The following is a 23,193-nucleotide window of genomic DNA, read 5'->3' as shown; positions in this document are numbered from 1 at the left end:
GGAAACAAAACTTACCATAAATTTAAGTTGTTTACAATATTTGAACCATGCGAGACTTTGAGATAAATTGCAATACTGGAAGGATGAGTGCCAACTTAAAAGTAAGTTCATTAGTTATAAATGAAAATGAGTTATGACGATTCAAAATAAATTACGATCCATAAAGTTAAGTTATCATCTTATACTAGACCCGTCGCGGACCCAAGAAGCGCCCTTTCGATTCAAGTCCTAAATTTGCTCATTCTTGAGATGGAAATAGGACAGACAAAATTGACAGAATTTCGATCCGACTCTATCTAATACTGGCATGTAATCTTGCACGATTTTAAAGGTAATTTGCTTTTGAAAAAATCAGAGAGTAATTTAATTTAAAGAACTAAAATATTTGTTCATACTTTATATTAAGTAACACTCCCTTAGCATGGGCACCCAATCTTATACATCACAATAGTCAGAAACTGATTTAAAGTTAACATTAGTTTTGTGCCGTCGAGATTTCAAATTTCCAAATCGCTGCAGATTTTGGTATACCATAATTTGCATCTTCGACCTGTATTGTTACTTCCATGTTCAATAAACTGTATACAGATTGAGCCTGGATTATTGTGCTTGATTGGTAAACTTGATCCTGCCTTCAATTTACTGTTATCTCTTTTCAGGGAAAAGAAGAAAAGATAACAAAACAACTGGACATGTCTTAGCCGAACCATGAATAGCACCAAATGACATATCTTGTCATTCTGAACGAATGGACAACTGAGCAGCTCTTTGCTTCCATCAATAACCCTACCATGCCTCAGAGCTCAAAAATCACTGCGAGCAGAATCGGACCAAACCGCATAACACTTGCTGGAGATTGAATTCGGACCGAGTACCATATGAACAAATTCACGGCAGCAATAAAAAGGAGCTTCTCCTGATGTTCAAAGCCTAAGCATGAAAAAAACGAAAGAGGCCGGACTCTTGAAGAGCTACGAACTTGTTTTTTAAACCTCAGATTGTTGACAGAATCGAGGATTAGACATAGAAAAACCGTTCCTCTCTTAAAGAAAGCACAATAACAACATCTCAATTTACCAGCCGGTGGACGTACTGATATACACGTCATGAATATTCCAAAGATCTTACAAGAGAACACAACTAGTAACTGTTGGGTACAATGGAGATGCACATTCAGAGCCGAAGATTAATCCTGGGAAAAATGGGAAAATGGGGAGCAACAGATTTTGATTTACATCACATGAAGTACGAACAACATAATAAGTGAATTCAAGCATCCCGTGGTATTCTATTAGCACTGGCAGCTTCTACTGATTCCAGTTCTTCCACGACTTCAATCATGGAAGGCCGCCCCTTAGGAGTCTTTTGGAGGCATTTTAAAGCTAGCTGTGCTATTTGGAATGCAGAATCTATACAATAGTTGTTCTCCAATCTAGAGTCCACTATAGTCGTCAGTTTTCTTTTACTAGATAAGAGTGGTCTGGCCCACATCACTAAATTATGTTGTTTTTTCGGACGGTTCGGATGAAATGCCCTTAAGCCTGTTAGTATCTCAAGCGACACAACGCCGAAACTGTAAACATCACTCTTCAGATAGAGATGCCCTGCAAAATCGAAGAGTTTTATATAATGTCGCAGCAAAGAGTAAAAAATAGCTTCCTGATACACTTCCTATTATTGTGGAAATTCAAGACTGAACGTCCTTCAGCACTAAGTCAGCGAAAAGCACTTTTCACTGGAAAACGTTATATTGGATTACCAGTCATTACGTATTCAGGGGCAGCATAGCCCATGGTACCCATAACCCGTGTTGAAATATGTGACTCGCCCTCTGGAGGACCAGACCTCATCAATCCAAAATCCGTGAGTCTGGCCGTGTAAGACTGCAGAAGAAACTGACGGTGGATTAGACTCAGTTTCCAGCCTAAATATAGATTGCAAACTTTCATGAAACTAGCAAAAAAACCATATGGAGATGTATAAAAGCAACTGGGGACTGGCTCATGGTCTCGTCTTATTTAATATCAACTGTAAGAAGATTTGCAATCAACTATAGCCCTTTCATCAATTAAGCAGAGGCAAGCATAGGATCTCCACTTCCTATTATGACTCTTTTCTCTTGGTTAGAGGACACAACTCCAAGTCTTCAAAGTGAGGTGATAGGGACGTCATTGTCATCATTATCCTTCTTTCAAGAATTTGACTAGATTAATCATAGAATTCATATGGATATTATGATACAGGACAATAATCATTATAAGGAGGATAAAATATCAACCCCATCTAGCAAAATATTTGAAGTTTTGAAATCCCTGAGTATCATGTTACAGGAAGTGTGCAAGAAAGCCAGGCCTCTGGCAGCCCCGATCGCAATCTTGAGGCGCACATCCCATGGAAGATGAGCAGTGGAACCCTCTGTACCAGAGTAATGGACAGTGTCAAATGTGAGTCATGCTTAAATGCGAGTACATGTTCAGAGTAGCTTGAATTTTGAAATAAGCACATGCATCAACTATGACTATCAGCCGATCAAGAAGATATGCTAAACAATTGGCATCCTTGAGGAGACATTTCAGAAATTCACAGAGCAATTAGGCCACTTACTTCTGAATAGGTGGTTGTTCAAGCTGCCCTTTGGCATGAACTCGTAAACAAGAGCTAAATTTTCATCCTGTCGACAATATCCCAGGAGCTTGGCAAGGTTAGGGTGAGATAGCTTCCCAAGAAACTCTATCTCCGTCTGCACGAATAGAAAATAAGCAAAAGAGAGTCTCGCACATGGTCAGTATCAAAAGATATGAAAGAAATGGAAGCCCCCACACCAGACCATGTAGGATGTTTTTCCCCTTAGGCTTCAATTGGTCAACAGGAATGAAACAGTCACAAGAGAATAGTTGATAGAGAAACAAAAGGAGCAAAAGGGGAACTGAGACCTAATTCCCATTAAAATGTTTAGTTTAACTAGGAGTTTGACAGAAGACTCATGGTCATTGTGCGACTTGGAATATAAAATGGATATCAATATCGGTAGAATGTATCTCAGATCATACTAGCTCTGTAGAACATATGTAGCCCATCCATTATTAGCTATGCAGAATCATTGAAATTTGAAACTGAAACCAATTGTTATTTGCGATCATACTGGTAACTTTATCTCGCAGGGGTGTATCCACCCTCTATCTTTGATTGGCCTTGCAATTTGTTCCAGTTCTTGAATATAGAAGCAGAACTCGCTTGAAGGAAGAAGAAAACAAGATCACTATGAAAAGAACCATATTTCATTAGTCAAAGAAGGTTGAATGACTCTGTCCACTGAGGCCAACGAGTGAGACCAAGTCTCCTAGGGGCTATGATCACATCCAAAAGGTTGATCATCACATAGATGGAAGACTGTGAACTTAGATTTGCGCAATTTCTTCAGTCCTTGTAATTGAATTACACTTAGTAGGCTCTTCTAATAGTTAGCTTCATACAAGCCACAAACGCGATCATGTTTATGTAGTCCATTACAAAATTTAAAAAAAAAATGCAAAAAGAAAGGTCATCGGTCTAAACTAAATGGAGCCTTATAATCTGATCTGCTGAGGACCTTAGTGACTGAACAATCTGAAGAACAAACTAAAAGCGTATTTTCAACTGTAACTGAATCTTTGATTTTTCCTTTCTATCAGAATGATTGAAGCAAACTAGCTTCTTAGATTCTTCTTTTACTTAATTTAAATTGAAAAGATTCACATTGTGTACACTATTGTTGGGTTGGTTAGGTAAATGATAACTTCATGAGGATCATGAACATACATGTTGGAAATATCACCAAACAATTAATTCAGGTTGCAAGGCCAGGCCACCACTTATGCAAAAACCTAGGAGAATTAACTTGCAGTACATTTGGATTTGCGTTTACATGTCCATCATAATTCAGGTTGTCTAGCACTTCTGCTGCTGCTTTTCCACAAAAAGGTGTTTATTGACGCGTTTGAGTTTGGCATGACAAGCTCACTGGAGATTGGGAACAGATGGACTTTCTAAACGACCTATTTTAATGACGGGATTTATCACCGCTTTAGCTACTTTAGTGACTTGGCCAATTTACTTGAGATGCATTTGGGTTGCTTCGATTTAGTAATTGACAAAGCAAAGTATTTATTTTCCAAGAAAGGAAAATGAAGACGACTAAGTTCTTACCAGCCACTCTCTATACCCTTGAAGGCTCTCCTGGTTTAAACTTTTCACAGCTATTATAAGTCTTTGTCCTTCCAGACTGTTGCTTCCCACGAAGCACCCCTTTATAGACACGACCAAATCCTCCCTCTCCAACCAGTGCATCGGCTGGAAAATTTTTGGTTGCCTCTTTCAACTCTGCGAAACTGAAGACGGTCAAGTTGGGTGCTGCCAAAATCTCTCCATCTCCGAAGGCCTGATTGCCGCGGGCACCCACCAAGTCGTGGCTATTGCTGGCTGCAGAAGATGATGAACTACTGATTGTCAACTTCATCCCTGCAGTTTCAAAAAAAGAAAACAGAGAAAATTGCTTTAGATGGTCACAAGAAGAAGATCAAAGACTCCAAACTGAAGCACACAGATTCATTTTATAGGGACAAGATAGATGTACAGATGAAGAGCACTCTCGCAGAAACTTTTAATAGTACCTGATTTGAGATAACCAGTAAAGCTAGGAGTAGGGAAGTCAGGAGTACCGTAACACACCCCCATCTCTCTCTCTCTCTCTAACAGAAACTCCTGTCTTCCCTCTTCCTTGCCTCTCCCAAAACTTGTTTCCTCAGGAGAAGATGACAATCAAACCACCCAAAAGCTCCCAGATCAGGAAACAGTAACAACAGTTGATTAACTTATGCTGAATAGTCCAATTTCTTGACCTTTTTCTGCCCGACCAAACTCTCTCTCCCTTCGCTCATGTTCTGACAAGCCTTCTCCAATTCATCTCTCCTTCAAACTCAAGTCCTTCAAGCTTGACTCCGCCATCTCCGCCCGCACCCTATACATGCCTCACCTCCCCGACCGCCGCGCCTTCCCCCTCTTCCTCCGCGGCCGCAACCAGCGACCTCGACGACGGCGAAGAAGCACTCCCGAATCTCGTGGTCGATCCAGAAGCTGCTGCGTTCGGTCTTCAAGCCGAAGACGAGTTCTACCCCGGCCGTCGGCGTCGCCGGTCTGTACTCGCCCGTCGTCGGTGAGGACGACGGGTTCTACGTTGGGTACGACAAGTCCGGCGCATTGACCACGATTCCGGAGTCCCCGGAGGTTGTGACATCCTCAAATTCGACCCTATTCGGAATGTAATGAAATGATGATTTTAATCGATGCATTATTAGTAATTCTCGCTCTGAATTGATCACTCATGAGAGACTAACCGATTGGGAAAGGCTGTTAAGGAATTAAGTACGCACGACCTGAGAACTCGATCAGGGATTGATAATTCGACCATAAGGATTGACGAGGGACAATTTTGAGCCATTATAGACCGATCAAGGGATGGTTATAAAACGATTCGCCAATAGTATATAATCGGATCGCGGGTGATTCCGCTTGACCGTTGTATGTATTGCGAACGATTCTAAACCCATTGACTGATGATCGCGTACTTCGGAACTAGTGATTGACCCATCGCAATTACATGACAATCGAGATCATCCATGGTTCGAGAAAACTTAAACGTGGTTTGACACCGAATCAACCACGGGTCGAATTCGCGTAACTCCTAAAAGCCGCCCGTTAGTTTGAGATATACTAAAGTCGCAATTGATTGATTTTTACCAAGAATTAGAATCCGAATTTGGATGTCGAATCTCCGAGGATTTCAAAACTAAATTATTAGACACCGCCTCATTGATTTGCTCGTTTATCGGTTTGCTCGACATTCTCGGAAAAAGATTTAACGGGCCGAGAATTTGAGCCCACGAGGAAGTGGGCCAGAAGAAGGCACATTGGGCCTCAAGCCCAATGTGATTCGGCCACATGGGCCCAAGGCAAACCCAAGTGGCCCAATTTAGTCCATTGAACCCAATTTCAAGCCCAATTGCAATTCAAGCCCAAGTTTGAGCCCATTAGCATTTTCAAGCCCATTCATAATCCGTTTGAGCCCAAATTTGGTTATACGAGCCCGTACGAAATTCTAGCTCGTATACGCGTATAAATATTTTTATACCTTGTGAAATTACCAAAATACCATTCTAGTTTTATGACAAAGAAACAAAGGCATTTAAGAGAGAGAAGACTTTTGTGCATTTTTGAATGATGAAAGAGGACTTTGAAGGCTTGCCTTAAACGAGAGAAATATCTCTCTTTTGTCTCTCTTTCCTCACTCTCTCTCATTTCACGTCCACCCCCTCCTCTCTCTTTTCTATCTCTCCATTTTCCTCTCAATTTTCACTCTTCTTCCCCCTTTTCTTCCTTTCTCGGCCAAACCAGCAGAACAGCCTTTGGGCTGCTTTACACCACCACTGAACCACCAGCAGCTCGCCGTGTTCTCCCTGGAGCCGTGCACCGCCCGTTCAAGCCTTTTCCGCCGCCGGTTCAAGGCCGCTGAGCCAAAAACAGCGCCCAAAGCCGCTGCCCGTAGAGACCCAGTCGTCATCGTCTTTCCGTGTCAATTCCGGACCGTGCAAAGCGTAGCCCTCGCCGCCGCCGACGCACCGGTGTCTCCGGAATTTTAATCGGGTGAGTTATCGCCCTAATCCCTCGCTTAGTAGGTTAAACTTGATTAGAGCGGATTAGTTTAAGTTAATTGTGCTTAGTACTAATTGATTAGGGATTAGTGATAATCTATTGGATTAATTATATTATTAATTTATTAAATTTCGGAAATAAAATAATAATATTTTATTAATTTTCGGAATTAAAAATATTATTATTTTATTAATATTTTTATGGAAATTTCGAAATTAAATTGTGTTTATTTTAGGCTCAAATTGTGATGCCTAAGCTAGAATTTGCCTTATATATTGGTTTGTATGCCAAATTGAATTGTTTGGTTAATTTTAAGTATAGCATGTCGGGTACTTAATTAATAAACCCTGAGGTGTCGGGTTTATTTGTTAAGTTTTATGTGAGAAATATGTTGTGGATACTTGAATATAGAAGCATGCCAAGTTTGGGAATTTATTGATATGTGCATAATCACGTGTGAATATTTTAGTACATTTTTATGTGTGAAAGTTGGATATTTCAACGTATTAGCACGGATTATGTTTGCATCGGCTATTGAAAATTATAATGATGGAACCTGAGTGTTGCTATGTGTGCATGATCACCTAAAGGTTCCTTTCGTGCCCGGTTATATCGGAAAACCGTATACCGGATGACCGCCAACCTAGGGTTTGGCCGTGGCCCTAACGGGTGTCCCCAATTTGGTAATTGGAAGCCGTCGCTGGTAGCAGGGGAGACGTAGTCATTCGCGAATCGGATTCGGAATGAACCCATTTATGGGATATGCCGTCATTGTGGTTGGGTGAGACGATGCCATGCCCGACGGGGCGGGACGATGCCCGGTTATGCCGGAAGACTGCCAACCTGATGCGAATAACGCAGGTTATGCCGTAGCCCCTGGTGTGGCTGTAGTAATTGGAATACGCGTGAAAAATTGTGGTAGCATTGCGCTTGATTATGGAATGAAATTGTTAGACACGTTATGGGACGGGCCGAAGCGGTTTCACTTTATAATCAGGACACGTGTGAATGTATTGTACTTGAGAAAATTGATGCGTATTCTGATTGTATTATATGCTTATTGCATTATTATGGCATACGGTGAATCATAACGTACAGGGCGTGTGCATGTACCCAGGGCAAGGTAAGGTTGCCTGTGATTGTGTTGTGAAATACCTGTATGTTCTATATTGAGTTGTCTGCCATCGATGTATCGTTGCATGTGTTAGGTACATCCGAGATGAGTTGACCTCCTAGTCGGGGCTTAGGTCGTGAACTCGCTGAGATTTATCTCATTCGTTGTTGTTAACCACTTTTCAGGTCATCCGATATGAGTACACGTACCGTTCCTTGGGAACCGGCTTTTGAGGGAGAACACTTTTTGAGGTTATCCTCGTAGATAGAGGAGCTGGTTAACCCGCACTGCTTGGTGTAATCGGGAAGGTCCGCGTGGTGTTCTTGTAATATATTAACCCGATGTATTGCTGATGATGTTGTTTAAATTGAGATGTGTTTTCTTGACTATCCCTATTGTTGTGATTGGGAGTTTTTAATTCGCTTCCACATGCGTTTAATCGTTAGTAATTCGATTAGGTCGGCGATGCATCCTAGGACGTCGCATTTATAACGACCTTGGTGGGATGTTAGTGCGCTCGAGGGTCGGGGCGTGACACCCCGGAGGTTGAATATCTTGTGAAGTTGTCGCCGGAGATGGATCGGAGGCGATGGCGACTAGAAAGAGCAGAGCTAGTCGTGCATCGGGCATGAGCAAAGGTGTTACAGAGAGAGGGAGCTTGATCGTGGGTTTGCAGAGAGATGGAGAGCAGAGCGCGTGAGAGAGAGAGAGAGAGAGGAGAGAGACAAGTTTTTTCCCTGATATGTGGACCCCGATTGTCACGTGCCAATTTATGAATCACTGTCAAACTCACTCAATATTTTCTCGCAGTGTTTCAGCAGAAAAGCGACCTGGGTCCACACATCCCTGTCACATTAGTTTTTGTTTTTTTTTTATGAATCACTGTCACATTGGTTGACTTTCTTGTCTGTATCCTAGCTGATGAGAAACAATAGAAGGAGAGAGAGAGAAAAAGACAATAATTCAATGAGGCAGAAAGAATTAGATCCCTCTAAATTAAAAATCTCACCTTTAGCCAGATGAGTGCTTCGGAGTGCTTGTTAAGCATATTTCATAGGAAATGTTTTTTTAATATCCGATTATACATGACAGAAGAAAAATAATTTATGAAAAATCGCATACTTACTTTAAATAGTTTTTGACAGTTTCTTAACAAGTGTAAGACATTTTAACAAAATCATTCAGGAAATCAACAAGAGCATGCAAGAGATGGGGTTCACATACCTACTTACCGGGAAAAGCGTCAAAAAAGTCATAAATCTTTTGTATTTGTGCCAATTTAATCCTAAACCTTTTACATTTGTGCCAATTTAGTCCTAAACCTTTTTTTGAGGCCAATTCAGTCCTAAACTTTTTGCATTTATGTCAATTCAGTCCTAAACCTTTTGCATTAGTGCCAATTGAATCCTAAACCTTTTTTTGATGCCAATTGAGTCCTAAACCTTTTGCATTTGTGCCAATTCAGTCCTAAATATTTTGTATTGATGCCAATTCAGTCCCAAATCTTTTTGAGCTAAATTAATCGGAATGACTGAATTGGCACAAATACAAAAGGTTTAGGACTGAATTGGCACCAATGCAAAAGGTTTAGGACTCAATTGGCATCAAAAAAAGGTTTAGGACTGAATTGGCACCAATATAAAAGGTTTAGGACTGAATTGGCACCAAAAAAAGGTTTAGGACTCAATTGGCACCAATATAAAAGGTTTAGGACTGAATTGGCACCAAAAAAAGGTTTAGGACTCAATTGGCACAAATGCAAAAGGTTTAGGACTGAATTGATACAAAAAAAAGATTTAGGACTAAATTGACACCAATACAAAAGGTTTAGGACTTTTTTTGACACTTCTCCCCCTACTTACCTTAGGCTGCTTTTCCAGATTATTAAACAAGCGAAATGATATGTGAACACGTATATACCAGTTTTGGATGAAAACGTCTGACTACTTACTATTCTGTTCATGACTACAAACAGACCAAGTCCCTGAAGGGGAACAAATCGCTAATATATAGTGTTCAGGTACGGAGCATACCTCCTTATGACCATGAAAAATGTCAAGGGCAGTCAAATGGTCTGTATTTGCGGCCAAACCGTTCGCCCTTTTGTCTTGTGCGACTACGAATATGATGTATTGTCTGTTGAGAGAAGCTAAAGGCAAAGCCGTGTTGCCATCCTTGCCTTGTTCGTATATAAGACCCTCCAGGTTAGGCCTTTCTGAATATGTAATTGACCACATTTACTTTTCCACCTAGAACAGCTGTATGAAGAGTTGTTTGCCCATTGTTTTTTATTGCTTCCATAGCGTCAGGACGAAATCTAATCAGCTCGTCAACGATATTCACGTGGCCTTGAAATGCTGCAATATGAAGAGCAGATTCTGCATATTGGTCATCGAGGTATGCTGCGGAGTTATCACGTCGCCGGAACAGCTGAACTGCTTCAACTCCGCCCAAAGCACGCAGCACAATGAAGACGAATCCACCCAATCTCATCTCCTTCTCTTATCATTCCAGGCCCCCGCTCAACGATCATGTCCAAGCAACCTTCGCAAGTGCAATATTATGAGGGTCACGAGAACAATTAAGACAGTTTTCAGCACCTTCAGGCTGAATATTGATATTTATGATGCACTGTTCATTAAAGTTTTACTTTTATCCTTCATCCTTTCTTTAGTCTTTGCCGGTCTCAATGCCCGACAAATATATGGCTCGTCGATCACCATTTTAGCGACAGCCACTTCAACATACTTCCCTGGGTCTAAGTCAGCACTAAGCTCATACCTCTCCACAAAGGCCACATCATGTTTACCGGGCTTTCTATCTCTTTCCTTCAGTAGATTTTCATGCCTGATCGCCTTAGTTGCTAACTGAAAAAGGTCATTGTACGGTTGCCCTTCCATTCTTTCCCTTATGGGGAATTTCATCCCACAGAAAGCTATCTCGGCAAAAGATCTCTCTGCTAGCTGCGAAAGACACCGATTTCTAGCTTTTCTGAATCGCCATATGAACTGTTCTACCGATTCATTGCTATATTGTTTCATATGAATTTTATGACTCATAAAGTTATATTATGGTCTTACATGGGACCGGTTCCGGACCCAAGATGCACCTTTTTGATGTCGAGTCGTATATTTGCTCCTTCTTGAGATAGAAATAGGATAGATAACATTTTGAGAGAATTTCAATTCAACTTTATCTAATACTAGCATGTAATCTTGCACGACTCGAGGATACTTTGATTTTAGAAAACACAAAGTGCAATCTTTTATAGATCTAAAAACTTGTTCACACTTCATATTTAAGCAATAGTCCCTTAGCATAGCTACGCGATCATATACATTACGATAGTCTAAAATTGATTAAGTTAACATTAGTCTTGTATTGAGATTTCGGTTCCCAAATCCCTGCAGATCTTTGTATACCATGATTTCTGTTTTTGACACTATATTGTTGTTTTCATGTTCAACAAACTGTATCCAGATCGAGCCTAGATTATTGTGCTTGTCATGCCTCCAATTTTACTGTTATCTATGTTCCGGGAAACCAAGAAACGATAACGAAACAATTGGACATGTCTTTGCTGCAACAAAATAGCACCAAATTACATGTCTTGGTTCATTTTGAATGGAAAACTGAGCAGCTCTTTGCTTTAAATAACTCAATCAGTAACCCAACCATGTCTCAGAGCTCAAAAATGACTATGAGAATGGACCGAACCGCATAATACTTCCTGGAGATTGGTGGCGGGCCGAGTACCGTATGAACAAATTCATGACAGCAACAAGAATGAGCTTCTGCTGATGTTCATAGCCCGAGCATGAAAAGAAACAAAAGAGCTCGGAATCTTGAAGAGCTACGGACTTCTTTTGGTAAACCTTAGATTGCTAACAAAATTGAGGATTAGCCATCGAAAAACCGTTCCCACCTCCCTCTTAAAGAAAGTGCAATCACAACAATCTTAATTTACAAGTCGATGCACATAATGACTGACACGTATGAGTAATTCCAAAGAACTTACAAGAAAACACTACAACTAGTAACTACTGGGTACAATGGAAAAGAACATCCAAAGCCCGAGATTAATCCTGGGAAGCGACAGACTTTGATCACATCGCATGAAGTACGAACTACATAATAAATAAATTCAAGCTTTCCGTGGTATTCTCTTAGCACTGGCAGCTTCTATTGATTCCAGTTCTTCCACGACTTCAGCCATGTAAGGCCGAAACTTAGGATCCTTTTGGAGGCATTTTAAGGCAAGCTGAGCTATTTGGAATGCAGAATATATGTAATATTTGCCCTCCAATCTGGAGTCCATTATAGTCCTCGGCTTTTTTTTCCCGGATAAGTGTCTGTTGACACCTGATTTTTAGTCGACGCGTCGTAAAGCTAAAAAATCTTGAGATTAGGGTTTCCGATCACGACAGAACCCAATCCTCAACCAAAAAGAGTCATTTAGCATTTGAATTAGCATTAGCCATTCATTTTCTAGCTTTTTCCGTTTCAAATTCAAAAAGTTAAAGAGTTGACTTTCGAGTTGACATTTTGATCAAACTTTGACCAAAAGTCAACCCAAAGTCAAAATTTAATTTTTTGCATAAAAAAACTCCAAAATAGTGTCAATTTCACTTTTGCATTATCAATTTTCAAAAAATTCAAAGTTTGACCTATTAATTGACATTTTAGTATATAAGTACCAAAATGTTGACCTTTTGGTCAACATTTTGTCCAAAAAAATTCAAAATTTTCAAAACCCCTAGATCAACTCATTTTCAACTCAATTTCACTTTTTCATCACCAATTTTACAAAAATTGGTTTAGAATCAAATTTTCCCCAATTTGCGGAATTTGGTTCAAATCAACAAAAATGAAATTACTTCATTTCTAGTCATTTTTTAGAATAGTTTCCTTCACGACATTTGATCTAGGGGTCGTATTACATTCAATTTCCAAATCAATTTTAGAATTCCAAGCCGAGGATAAAACCCCCCAATTTGAGCCCTAATTAGGGATTCCGGTTGGTTTTTCATGATTTGCGTAATTGAGACACGGATAAGCCTAATTTATTATATGAAACTCAAATCCGAAATCAATTTTGGAAGATTCACATGAATTTGAACCAATTTGATCAATCTAGTGATCCAATGATTGAGAAATCCAAGAGTAATTGGTCCAATTAGTGCAATTCAACTTGACCCATTCTAGACTAACATCCGATTTGATGAATTGAAGTTCAATTTGGGCAATTGAACTTCAATTAAATTCATTAGTCTAGTTTGGCCATGCAATTTAACTTAAGTTGAAGAGCAATTGGGCCAAATAAGTTAAATTGGATCAATTTGTGCCTGTATTTCAAATTGGTTCAATTCAATTTAATCAAATTCAATTCAATTGGGTTAATCAATCATAATAGGGATGAAATTATACAAAATTGGAACAAATTGGGCCGAAAATTGAACCGGTTCAACCCGGTTTGACCGGAATTGAACCAGTCCTTGATTGATTCAATCTTAAAAGGCTATTTTGGAAGGAATATTTACATCATGAAATATCTTAAATTGATTGACAATCAACCCCACGACAAGTTTATTTCTAAATGGAGAAACTCTGTTTATGGAAACCAAAGTTCTGGTTGTGTGGGCGATCAAATTCAGCGGGATTCAAACTTTGTCACTCAACGGCTACTCAATCATTTTTATACAAATCTATCCAAGGTAAAGATTGGAAGATGATCCTCTGAAAACTATCTAACGGCTAATTTGGAAGTGAAAGAGTATAAAAGGAGACAAATTGTCAAGAAGCAGAAGCAGAGAGATAATATCCAGAATCATCCATTCCAAAGTCTGAGCATACTCCGACCAGTGTGACTTGTCCTTCTTGAGCCAAAAATTGTGATATCGAGAGATATATTGTAAGAGTGATTGAGTGAGATAGATTGACCTATCTTTCACAGAAAAGTTATTACTCAGAATTTGTAATCTTTTGATTGAACATCTGGTGGAATCCAGCCAGTAGGGTGTCAGCGTGGGAGAGTGGACGTAGACTTAATCTAAGCCGAACCACTATACATCTATGTGCAAATTTCCTTATCCCTAAAACTCCTTTTATTTAGTTAATTGCACATTTATTTGTTTGCCATTCAAAAATTGATCAAAATTTGAACACTATTCAGACTTGACCTGTGATCAATTATTTCCTGGCCCAATTCCAAAAAAAACCCTCAACTTTATACTTTGTCCCAAATATACCCTGAACTTTTTTTTGTCTCAAGAAAAACCACAAACTTTCATCTAAATCCCAAATTTGCCCTCCGTTAAAAATCCGTCCAAATCCGTCGGAAAAAAAAAAAAAACAGAGAACCGGCAACTGCGGCGGTGGCCAAGCCTTCGCCGGTGGCCGCCGCCACAGCCGTCGGGAAGGAGCGGCGGCCCACGCCTGGGCCTTCCCGAGGGCCGGCGAGGGTCGCCGGCCCGGCGAGCCGCCGGCGAGGGCGCGCAGCCCCCGATCTCGGGGGCAAGGGTCGCGCCTCCCCCGGACGGGGCCGCACGCCCTCGCGGCGGCTCGCCCGGGGGCGGCGACCTCGCCGGCCTTCGAGAAGGCCCAGGCGAGGGCCGACGAGGGTCGCCGGCCCCAGGCAAGCCGCCGGCGAGGCGCGTAGCCCCGATCTGGGGAGGGCGCGACCTCGCCCCAGATCGGGGCTGCACGCACTCCGGCGGCTCGCCCGGGGCGGCGAGGGTCGCCGGCCCTCGCCTCGGGCCTTCTCGAAGGCCGGCGACCCTCGCCGGCCCGGGCGAGCCGCCGGCGAGGGCGCACATCCCCCGATCCGGGGAGGGCGCGACCTCGCCCGATCGGGGCCTGCGCGCCCTCGCCGGCGGCTCGCCCGGGGCCGGCGACCCTCGCCGGCCTTCGGGAAGGCCCAGGCGTAGGCCGCCGCTCCTTCCCGACGGCTGTGGCGGCGGCCACCGGCGAAGGCTTAGCCACCGCCGCAGCTGCCGGTTCTCTGTTTTTTTTTTTTTTTTTCTGACGGATTTGGACGGATTTTTAACGGGAGGGCAGATTTGGGACTTAGATAAAAGTTTGTGGTTTTTCTTGAGACAAAAAAAAGTTCATGATATATTTGGGACAAAGTGTAAAATTGAGGGTTTTTTTTGGAATTAGGCCATTATTTCCTCGTTAAATTGGTCAAATAGTGCTAAAATCACTTATTCACCCCTCCCCCCCTCTATGTGATATTTGCTAGTCTCATTAATATACATGTCATGAATATTCCGAAGAACTTACAAGAGAATACAACACCTAGTAATTGCTGGGTACAATGGAGATGAACATTCACAGCCCAAGATTAATCCTGGGAAAATGGAAAAATGTGGAGCAACGGACTTTGACCACATTACATGAAGTACGAACAACATAATAAGTGAAATCAAGAACCCCGTGGTATTCTGTTAGCATTGGCAGCTTCTATCGATTCCAGTTCTTCCACGAGTTCAGTCATGGAAGGCCGCTTGTAAGGAGTCCTCTGGAGGCAATTTAAAGCTAGCTGTGCTATTTGGAATGCAGAATCCACAGAATAATTGTCCTCCAATCTAGAGTCCGTTATAGTGTTCAGTTTTCTTTTACTAGATAAGAGTGGTCTGGCCAACTCCACTAAAAGACGTTTTGCTTTTGGACAGTTCACATCAAATGCCCTTAAGCCTGTTAGTATCTCAAGCAACACAATGCCAAAACTGTAAACGCCACTCTTTACATAAAATATATTCTTGTGAGGTAGGGTTGTCCATGATGGAGCCTCCTCTGACTTGGGATAGTTGAAAGAGGAATGCCTCTTTCTGTCTACCATGTACTTGTGCGGGATTTAGGCTCCGTTTATTTTGCGGAAAATGAATGATTTGAAAAATATTTTTCCAAAAATGATCATTTGTATTGTTTAAAAAAATGAATTGACAATAAATATTTTCATCGTCTATGAAAATATTTAGACATAAATTATTGTCAATAATGAAAACATTTTTCATTGATTAATTGAAAACACCACAGCATCTTAAGTGCGTAAGAGAGAAAGAGAGGTAGAGCGAATTTCTTTTCTTTTTTTTCCTTCTCTCTTTTTACTCTTCTTCACTCTGCCACCATCATGCAGTGCTATGTCTGTGGACACAAGTGTCAAAAATATTTGAACCGAACCGAACCGGTTTGTCATATGTTAACTTGATCATTGAGTAGGCTTGAACCGCTCGCCACGACTCTTACACTTGAAGGCAGGGGCGGGTTTCGGCACAATCACGGCGGCTCAGACCTTCTCTGTGTCTCTCTCTCTCAATGAGACGCCAATAAACCCACAACTTAAAATTGAAGCATGGACGGACAACCAGCCCGACATGGGCCAATGAAGCGAATCAATCGGCCTAGCTATAGCCCACGCACAAAAGCTTTTTGGCCCAGCCAGACATGACACGCACACAAGATCAAACTACCTTGGCTTCTGCAGCAAAACTAGCTTTATTTTCTCAACTGAACTATGTAAGTTACAAGTGTATGTATCCTGCTCCTAGTATCACCACTAGCAGAAAGCAATTATTGAAAGTGAGTATGTCAAAGAAATGCCATGGCCCAGTACATATCGAGAAAAGGAGTACGTTTTCCCCAAGAATTAACCCAATGCCTCGTCTGGATGGTCCGGATGGTCCGGAAATATCCGAAACGCTCAACCTGAGGACCTTGGACTCACTACAGTGACCGCCAAACCTCCCTTACCCCCAAAGAATAATATAAATAGTATCAGAGCCGACTCCTAGCATTACGACAGTGATATTGATAACCTATACTGCTTTACAAAATCTAAATCCCAAAATTGCAGGAGAAAAGTAGTTGTCTGGGCAAACAGCATTTACATTTTATATAGAGTAGAGACGATGAATCTGCAGTGAGAGGAGGTGATGAATAAAGAATGCGACCATGCCTGAGAAAGTTCGCTGAGCTGGGATCAATTGTCTAAGCACCAGTGTTTTCTATTAGCTGCAACTAAATTTTTCCAGTGTTTTCACGACTTCGTCCATTGATGGCCGATGATTGGGCGAAATTTCAAGACATTGGAATGCGAGTGCGGCTACGTCAAGAGCATCCTTCAGAGGGTATTGCCCTTCCAGCCGAGAGTCCATGATTCCTGTCAAGTTCCCTTGAGAAAGATGAGGCTTGACCCACTCCACCAAAATCAGCTGATCACTTGGACGATTTGCATCATATGCTCGCAATCCCGTCAAAAGCTCAACCAGTACAACCCCAAAGCTATAGACATCGCTCTTTACATACAAATGACCTGTTCAACCAAAATGATGTGATACTCTAACATGAGTTTGCTAAACACATCTTCATGCATGGTCAAACGAAGTCCAAAGTGCAATGTTCTTGGCAATGATCACCCCAAGCAATTCGGAAAGTCCATCATATTACCTGTGGCCATGTACTCGGGTGCTGCATAGCCCAAAGTTCCAATAACCTGTGTTGACACATGTGATCTGCCTTCATCTGGACCCTTTCTTGCCAACCCAAAATCTGATATTTTGGCATTATAGGACTGTCGAAACACATGCCAAACAAAAGGTCAAAGTGGATAAGGTCTCTTTTCTACTGCTAGTGTGATCTATGTATAAATAAATTTGGACTATGCAGACTTAATAAGCTTAGCTCGGGCCAATGATTGGTATTATAAACTAACTACAAACAGAGTAGCTTGGGATTATATATATTTAAATGGCCATAACAACAAAGCCTCCCGACCAAAAAAGAAGGAAAACATACATGGAAGTAAGATCTGGCGAACCAGGTTACGCGTCATTTTGAAGATGCTTTGCAATGATAGTCCCGTGTTTTATGTGAAAACCTTGACAGAATGAAAGCCTGAAAGCATGAGGTTTCAAATTCTTGCAGTTTCCAGAATGGCAAGAGAGGATTGCGGAAAGAGGGATGTTGCAAACATATGTGCATTATTTCAGCACGGGAGAAGACTAGGAACCAAATTTTAAATGTAACAACAATGTGGTACTGCTTAATTTAATCTAAATAACGAACATGTACATACTGAGTCCAGTAATATGTTTGAGGGCTTGAAATCTCTGCAGATTATTTGCCTCTCTAACTGATGCAAGAATGCGAGACCTCTGGCTGCTCCTATTGCAATTTTAAGCCGCGTGGCCCATGGAAGTGGATTCCAGCCTCCTGCAACAGGAAAGACACTTGATTCAGATAGTACATTGAACCAAGAAAAGATCATATTTGCGATAAATTCGAAGCAAGGATGTATATATCACCCAAGAAAGAACCTTACTTCGAAAGAGGTGATTCTTTAGGGTACCCTTTCGCATGAACTCATAGACAAGAAGTAGTTCTTTATCCTCCAGACAATATCCCAGTAGTCTGACAATGTTTGGATGAGATAAGCTGCCCAGGAACTTCACCTCCGACTGCAAAAAGTTATCACTCCCAGATCAAAATAGGGCAAGACCTCACAATTTCTCATTTTATTTAAGTAAACAGGCATCACCTGGAGAAAGAGAGAGGAGACAGAACAATCAATTTATGTGATAAGAAGTTGAAGAAACGCACAATGGCACCCTAAGAGCCATCTGGCGTGGATGCACCCTAAAGATATTTAGATGGTAGCAAATAATCTGAGATAAAAACGGGGATGAAATATCCATTGATGCATCATCACCCCTGTTCAATAGTAAATCCTGACATGTGATCTAAATGGTTGAATTTCATATGCCTTGCTGTAAGTACACAACCTCATATTCATGAAAAGAAACAAAGGAGCAAGCAAATCTTAAGTGCTTGACCTATTTATAAAGCAAGTAAACATCCCTCACATGATTTTGACATTGGCAATGACTATAGAGGATAAAATTGATGGCTGTAAGGGTGACCATGTAGAGTCTAAAACATAGAATCAGATGAGCTCCGATATGCAACATGATAGAAAAGAATGCACTCATCTTGTGTTGTGCACAGTAGATGTCCACCTTCCAAGAAAGACAATAGCATCTCGAGTGATGATCAATTTTGAAAATTTAAATGCTGACTACTTTATGTGGAGGCTCAGTCCTTCCCTCCTCATCTTTTACCTTTTGAAAGACTTGTATGCTAAATAACTTGTACTGTCATTTATTAGGTGACTCACAAAAAGTAAATGGCAGGATCTTATTTATTCTTTCAAGGATAATGGAGAAGAAAAGTTATGTCCAGTTTCTCCTACTGTAGCATTAGTTTGGACTCAAACAATTATGTCACCTCACTTTCAGGGCCGGTCTGCATATTTTTCCACAAATAGATAATCCTCACTAAGGCTGATTTTAGTTTCTAGCACTATGTTGAGAAATTCCAGAGGAGGCAGCACTAATGTCATCGAACTCATATTGGGATTTACTGTTTCAGGTACATTATAGTTTCATCCTTTGAGTTTAGCTTAAAAGGCAAGGGTATAAGTCATAATATTTTCTGATGCAGGGCATAAAGTCCTTCTCTGGAATGAAAGAAGAGTCCCTACATTTCGAAGCTTACGAGCTATCACGGGACTTTATTATATTACTTATAAACAATGACTTTTCCACTCCAGCTCTCAAGGATCTAAGATATAGAACCCAAAGCTGGCAAAGCTTCTCTCCTTCTCCTACTGGTTTCCTACACTTCCATGCTGTTTGGCTGCTGGAAAACAAACATACATGCAATGTTCTACACAACATAGACATAATAATAGTAGGACAAGATTGTGGAATCTCAAGATTTAGATCAAGAGCACAGTTGCTCATTTGAGGTATTTATTGATCAAGTGGCCCTAGGATTTACAGTAGCTTGCCTTCTCACCACACAACCCCTCCAGGCCACTCGGATGTGCTTTCCAAAACGGATATGCCTTAACCATTTATCTCTCTCATAGCTTTTCATCCCGATAACATGTTCAGCAAATTTTTTAAAACAGCTTTTCTCAAAATTTTTTGACTATTCAAGGGTCCAATTGTACATGCGTTTGGAAACTTATATGGGCCATCTATTTCACCCAGCACTGTGCCTGCTGTTTTGATTGGAACAGATATAAAATAAACGCTGGAAAATTAAAGGCGCCGGGCGAAGAATAAGCAAATTTTTACTCTTCTATTGCGTGCCTAGAAAATAATTGCAATAACCCCAGAAGTTGTTGAAAACAGAATCTCAAAAGATTTGTTCAATGCTTTTATGTGGACTTGACCCATACAATGGAAAAGCAAGCCGATTTTTCTCCAAACTCTTGCCTACAAATGCTCCTGGTCACAGGAGTAACCACGGACCCTAAATAAAGGATAAGAGGAGCATGCACTGTCTTCTCTTAAATAATGCAATCCTAAAAAGAATAATCTGGTCCACATCATTGATAAAACCCCCAGAAATATGTGTTCAGTTGGGCAATGACGTATACTCTCGAAAGGAAGAAACCAAACTAACATAGTGAACTTCAAGTGAAATTAGACACACAAAACCAGAACAATCTCGCCACAAAAAGGCCACTAACATTTATCATCTCGTTCTCATTGTTCTACAACAAACCACATATCTGGAGACTATTTTTCTCCACCATCACAATAACCTTCTTGCTACAAATGCAAAGCGATAACATTAAATACTGCAAAGCACATGCAACCCAAGATTTCCTGAGAGGAACTAAGATTACCTCCCATTCTTTGAATCCTTGCATGCCCTCTGGGTTCAACCTTTTGATGGCAACTGGAGTCATTCCATTCCTCCAGGAAGACTCCTTCTCAACAAGGTAGCCTTTGTAGACTCTACCAAAACCACCCACGCCGACCAATGTTTTAGCTCTGAAGTTTCTTGCTGCAACTTTTAGCTCTGCAAAACTAAAGACCCTAATTTCTGAAGTGGGAGCAACATAAATATTTGGAATAGACTCATTCGACCTCCCTCCCAAACTCCTGCTCAGGCCATCCTCAGAAGACGATGAACTGCTTATAGTCAGAACAGGTCCTCCTGTGATTACACAAGTGAAGAGAAAAAGGTGAAGAAATTGTCATGAGCTGAAGACAGGTGCTAGAGACAAGCAGGAACTAATTAACTTATTGAGATGTCAGCCGGTGGGAAGTAAGTTAGTTAGGGTAGTTAGAATCTGAAGTTGTTATTGGACATGTCTATTAGTATAGTCCTTCATAATCTGCTTTCTCTGTAAGTTGAAGCTTGCATGAATTTCAGGATTAAAAGAATGCAGGAGCACAATAACTATAAAAACATGCAGAATATCTAGAAGATGGATAGCTAGGGTTCGATCTCTTGCATTGAAACTCCGACACCATGTTAAACTGCCCTTCATTCAAATGCTCAAACTGTTGGGAGTGAGTCCATCTTGTATATCAAACAGTTTCCATAAGTATGCCATGACCAATATGTTTCATTCTCATAGCAAATGCCTCCTTGTTCATATCCGCTCTTTCAATCAGATTGTTCTCATTTCTTGCCTCTATTCCTTGCTAATTTTCTTTTACCTCAGAATTCTAGCTAAAGCATCAAAACTCAATTCTATTCATCCAATGAAATGCGCGATCCAAATGTGAAGGGCAACAAAGTAAAACCACAGGAGGAACTAAAATCAAAATGCTGTCGCAAAAGTTCCTACATGCTAACTCAAATCCAACAAAAACAACTAAATTATCAAACCCATGGAATCACAATTAGAAGTCCAGAACTATCATAAGGGGACAAAAAAACCTGCATTCTCAGGACAAGACCAGCTGGAGATCATATCCTAAAAACGCACCAGTCATGGTGAAAAAGACACCAAAAGAAAACAAAACAAGAAAGCAAGCAAGAAAGAATTGCAGAGGAAACAAGGGAATTACCGGGTCTAAGATGACCAGTGAAGCTAGGAGTTGGGTAGTCAGGAACTCCCCAGCAAATTCCCATGGGATGATTTATATCTTCCCTCCTCCTCAAAACAAAGTCTCTCGAGCTTCAACGAAGAAGAAGGAGAAGAAGAAGAAGATGGGTCAGTGTGAAAGCAGGGAAAGGGCTTTTTCCTCTGATGCTGATCATGGCTCAAGAACCATTATCATTCGGAATCGTTCGTCATACCTCATAAACAATTTTTATTCATGGGTGTCTCATTTCTTCTCTCTTTCTCTCCCTCTATTTTCTTTTTCCTATTCTTTTTTGTGCGACGACAGAACAAGAGAAGAGGGAGGATGGTATTCTTTGACTTGTATTGCTCGGATTCCGCTGGTTCAAAGTCGCTGACTTCGAGTCCATGCGGGGAAGGAGGGAAGTGGGGCAAAATGGGTAGAACAAGAATTGGAAGAAAGCGAGGGAAACCAACGAGACGAAAAGGAATGTAACTGTCTGTGCTTTGCGGCATACTATCTTGATGTCGGGAAATTCTGTGGCAAGGGAAGAAAAATTATCAGATGGTTGTAGAAAAAATAGCAACTAATAAACTTTTAAGAAAGAAAATGACTATCAATTTGTCAATTTTAATATTTATTAAGGAAAAATTACGATATATTGAGATGATTACGAAATAAAAGGGCCCTTAAATATACAAACCGTAAAGAAGATATTATGATCAATGGGCAAAGTTACCGAGAATATGAAAACGAAATTTGTTGTTTACCATATTATATGGATAGTTACAAAATGTTTGGAAATTCTACCTTACAATTCTTTAAGATATATTAAAATATTTGAGGGATCCTCAGGTTATCATTACGAACTCTATAGTCAAGCTACCATTTATAAATTTAAGTGATACGTTGCAAGTGAAAACGACTTGCGACGATTAGAAACAAATTATGATCCGTAAAGTTGAATTATAGTCTTATACGGACCGGTCCATTTCCTACGCACCCAAGAAGCACCCTGTCCAGTCCTATATTTGCTCATTCTTGAGATAGCAACATGATAGATAAAATTTGAGAAAACTTCAATCCGACTTTATCTAATACTGGCATGTATAAGAATTATGTGTCTTATTCAGCAACGAAACAATTGGACATGTCTTGGCTGCAACACGATAGCACCAAATGACATATCTTGTTCATTCTGAATGGACAGCTGAGCAGCTCTTTGCTTTGAATGACTCCATCAATATACCCAACCATGTCTCAGAGCTCAAAAATCACTATGAGAATGGACCGAGCCGCATAACACTTCCTGGAGATTGATTGCAGAGCGAGTACCACATGAACAATTTCATGACAGTCGGCTGATTTTCAAAGCTTGAGCATGAAAAAGAAAACAAAAGAGCTTGCACTCTTGAAAAGCTACGGATTTCATTTGTGAACTTCAGATTGCTGACAATATCGAGGAATAGCCTTAGAAAAACTGTTCCTCTCTTAAACAAAAGTACAATCACAACATCTCAG

At 40.8% G+C, this 23,193-nt stretch overlaps 2 protein-coding genes, 1 long non-coding RNA gene and 1 pseudogene across 3 annotated transcripts; 1 reads left to right on the top strand and 3 right to left on the bottom strand.

Annotated features, from left to right (window-relative positions):
* Nucleotides 1-1,043: 1,043 nt before the first annotated feature.
* On the bottom strand, nt 1,044-5,247 carry LOC115665330 (probable serine/threonine-protein kinase PIX13; annotated as a pseudogene).
* A 6,397-nt stretch (nt 5,248-11,644) lies between these two features.
* Nucleotides 11,645-12,089, top strand: LOC130138439 (uncharacterized). The gene is made up of 2 exons (XR_008816837.1): nt 11,645-11,837; nt 11,880-12,089. It is a non-coding gene; the product is annotated as an uncharacterized LOC130138439 (long non-coding RNA).
* Nucleotides 12,090-15,224: 3,135 nt separating this feature from the next.
* On the bottom strand, nt 15,225-15,641 carry LOC130138494 (probable serine/threonine-protein kinase PIX13). The gene has a single exon (XM_056312715.1). The coding sequence runs from the start codon at nt 15,639-15,641 to the stop codon at nt 15,225-15,227; it is 417 nt and encodes a 138-aa protein (XP_056168690.1).
* A 695-nt stretch (nt 15,642-16,336) lies between these two features.
* LOC115665242 (probable serine/threonine-protein kinase PIX13) lies at nt 16,337-22,275 on the bottom strand. The gene is made up of 7 exons (XM_056312595.1): nt 21,908-22,275; nt 21,676-21,785; nt 20,499-20,812; nt 18,123-18,258; nt 17,877-18,013; nt 17,249-17,372; nt 16,337-17,114 (listed from the first exon to the last, which is right to left on the bottom strand). Exons 1-7 carry the CDS (start codon nt 21,910-21,912, stop codon nt 16,810-16,812), a joined length of 1,131 nt encoding a protein of 376 aa, XP_056168570.1. The 5' UTR covers nt 21,913-22,275; the 3' UTR covers nt 16,337-16,809.
* Nucleotides 22,276-23,193: the final 918 nt, after the last annotated feature.

Source organism: Syzygium oleosum, unplaced genomic scaffold, assembly GCF_021117445.2.
Source record: "Syzygium oleosum isolate NSW1041296 unplaced genomic scaffold, Sole_v2.1 Sole_v2.06, whole genome shotgun sequence".
In the NCBI taxonomy this organism is placed as follows: Eukaryota; Viridiplantae; Streptophyta; class Magnoliopsida; order Myrtales; family Myrtaceae; genus Syzygium; species Syzygium oleosum.
Note: the sequence above shows the minus strand (reverse complement) of the source record. Positions and strands in the feature narration are given on the sequence as shown.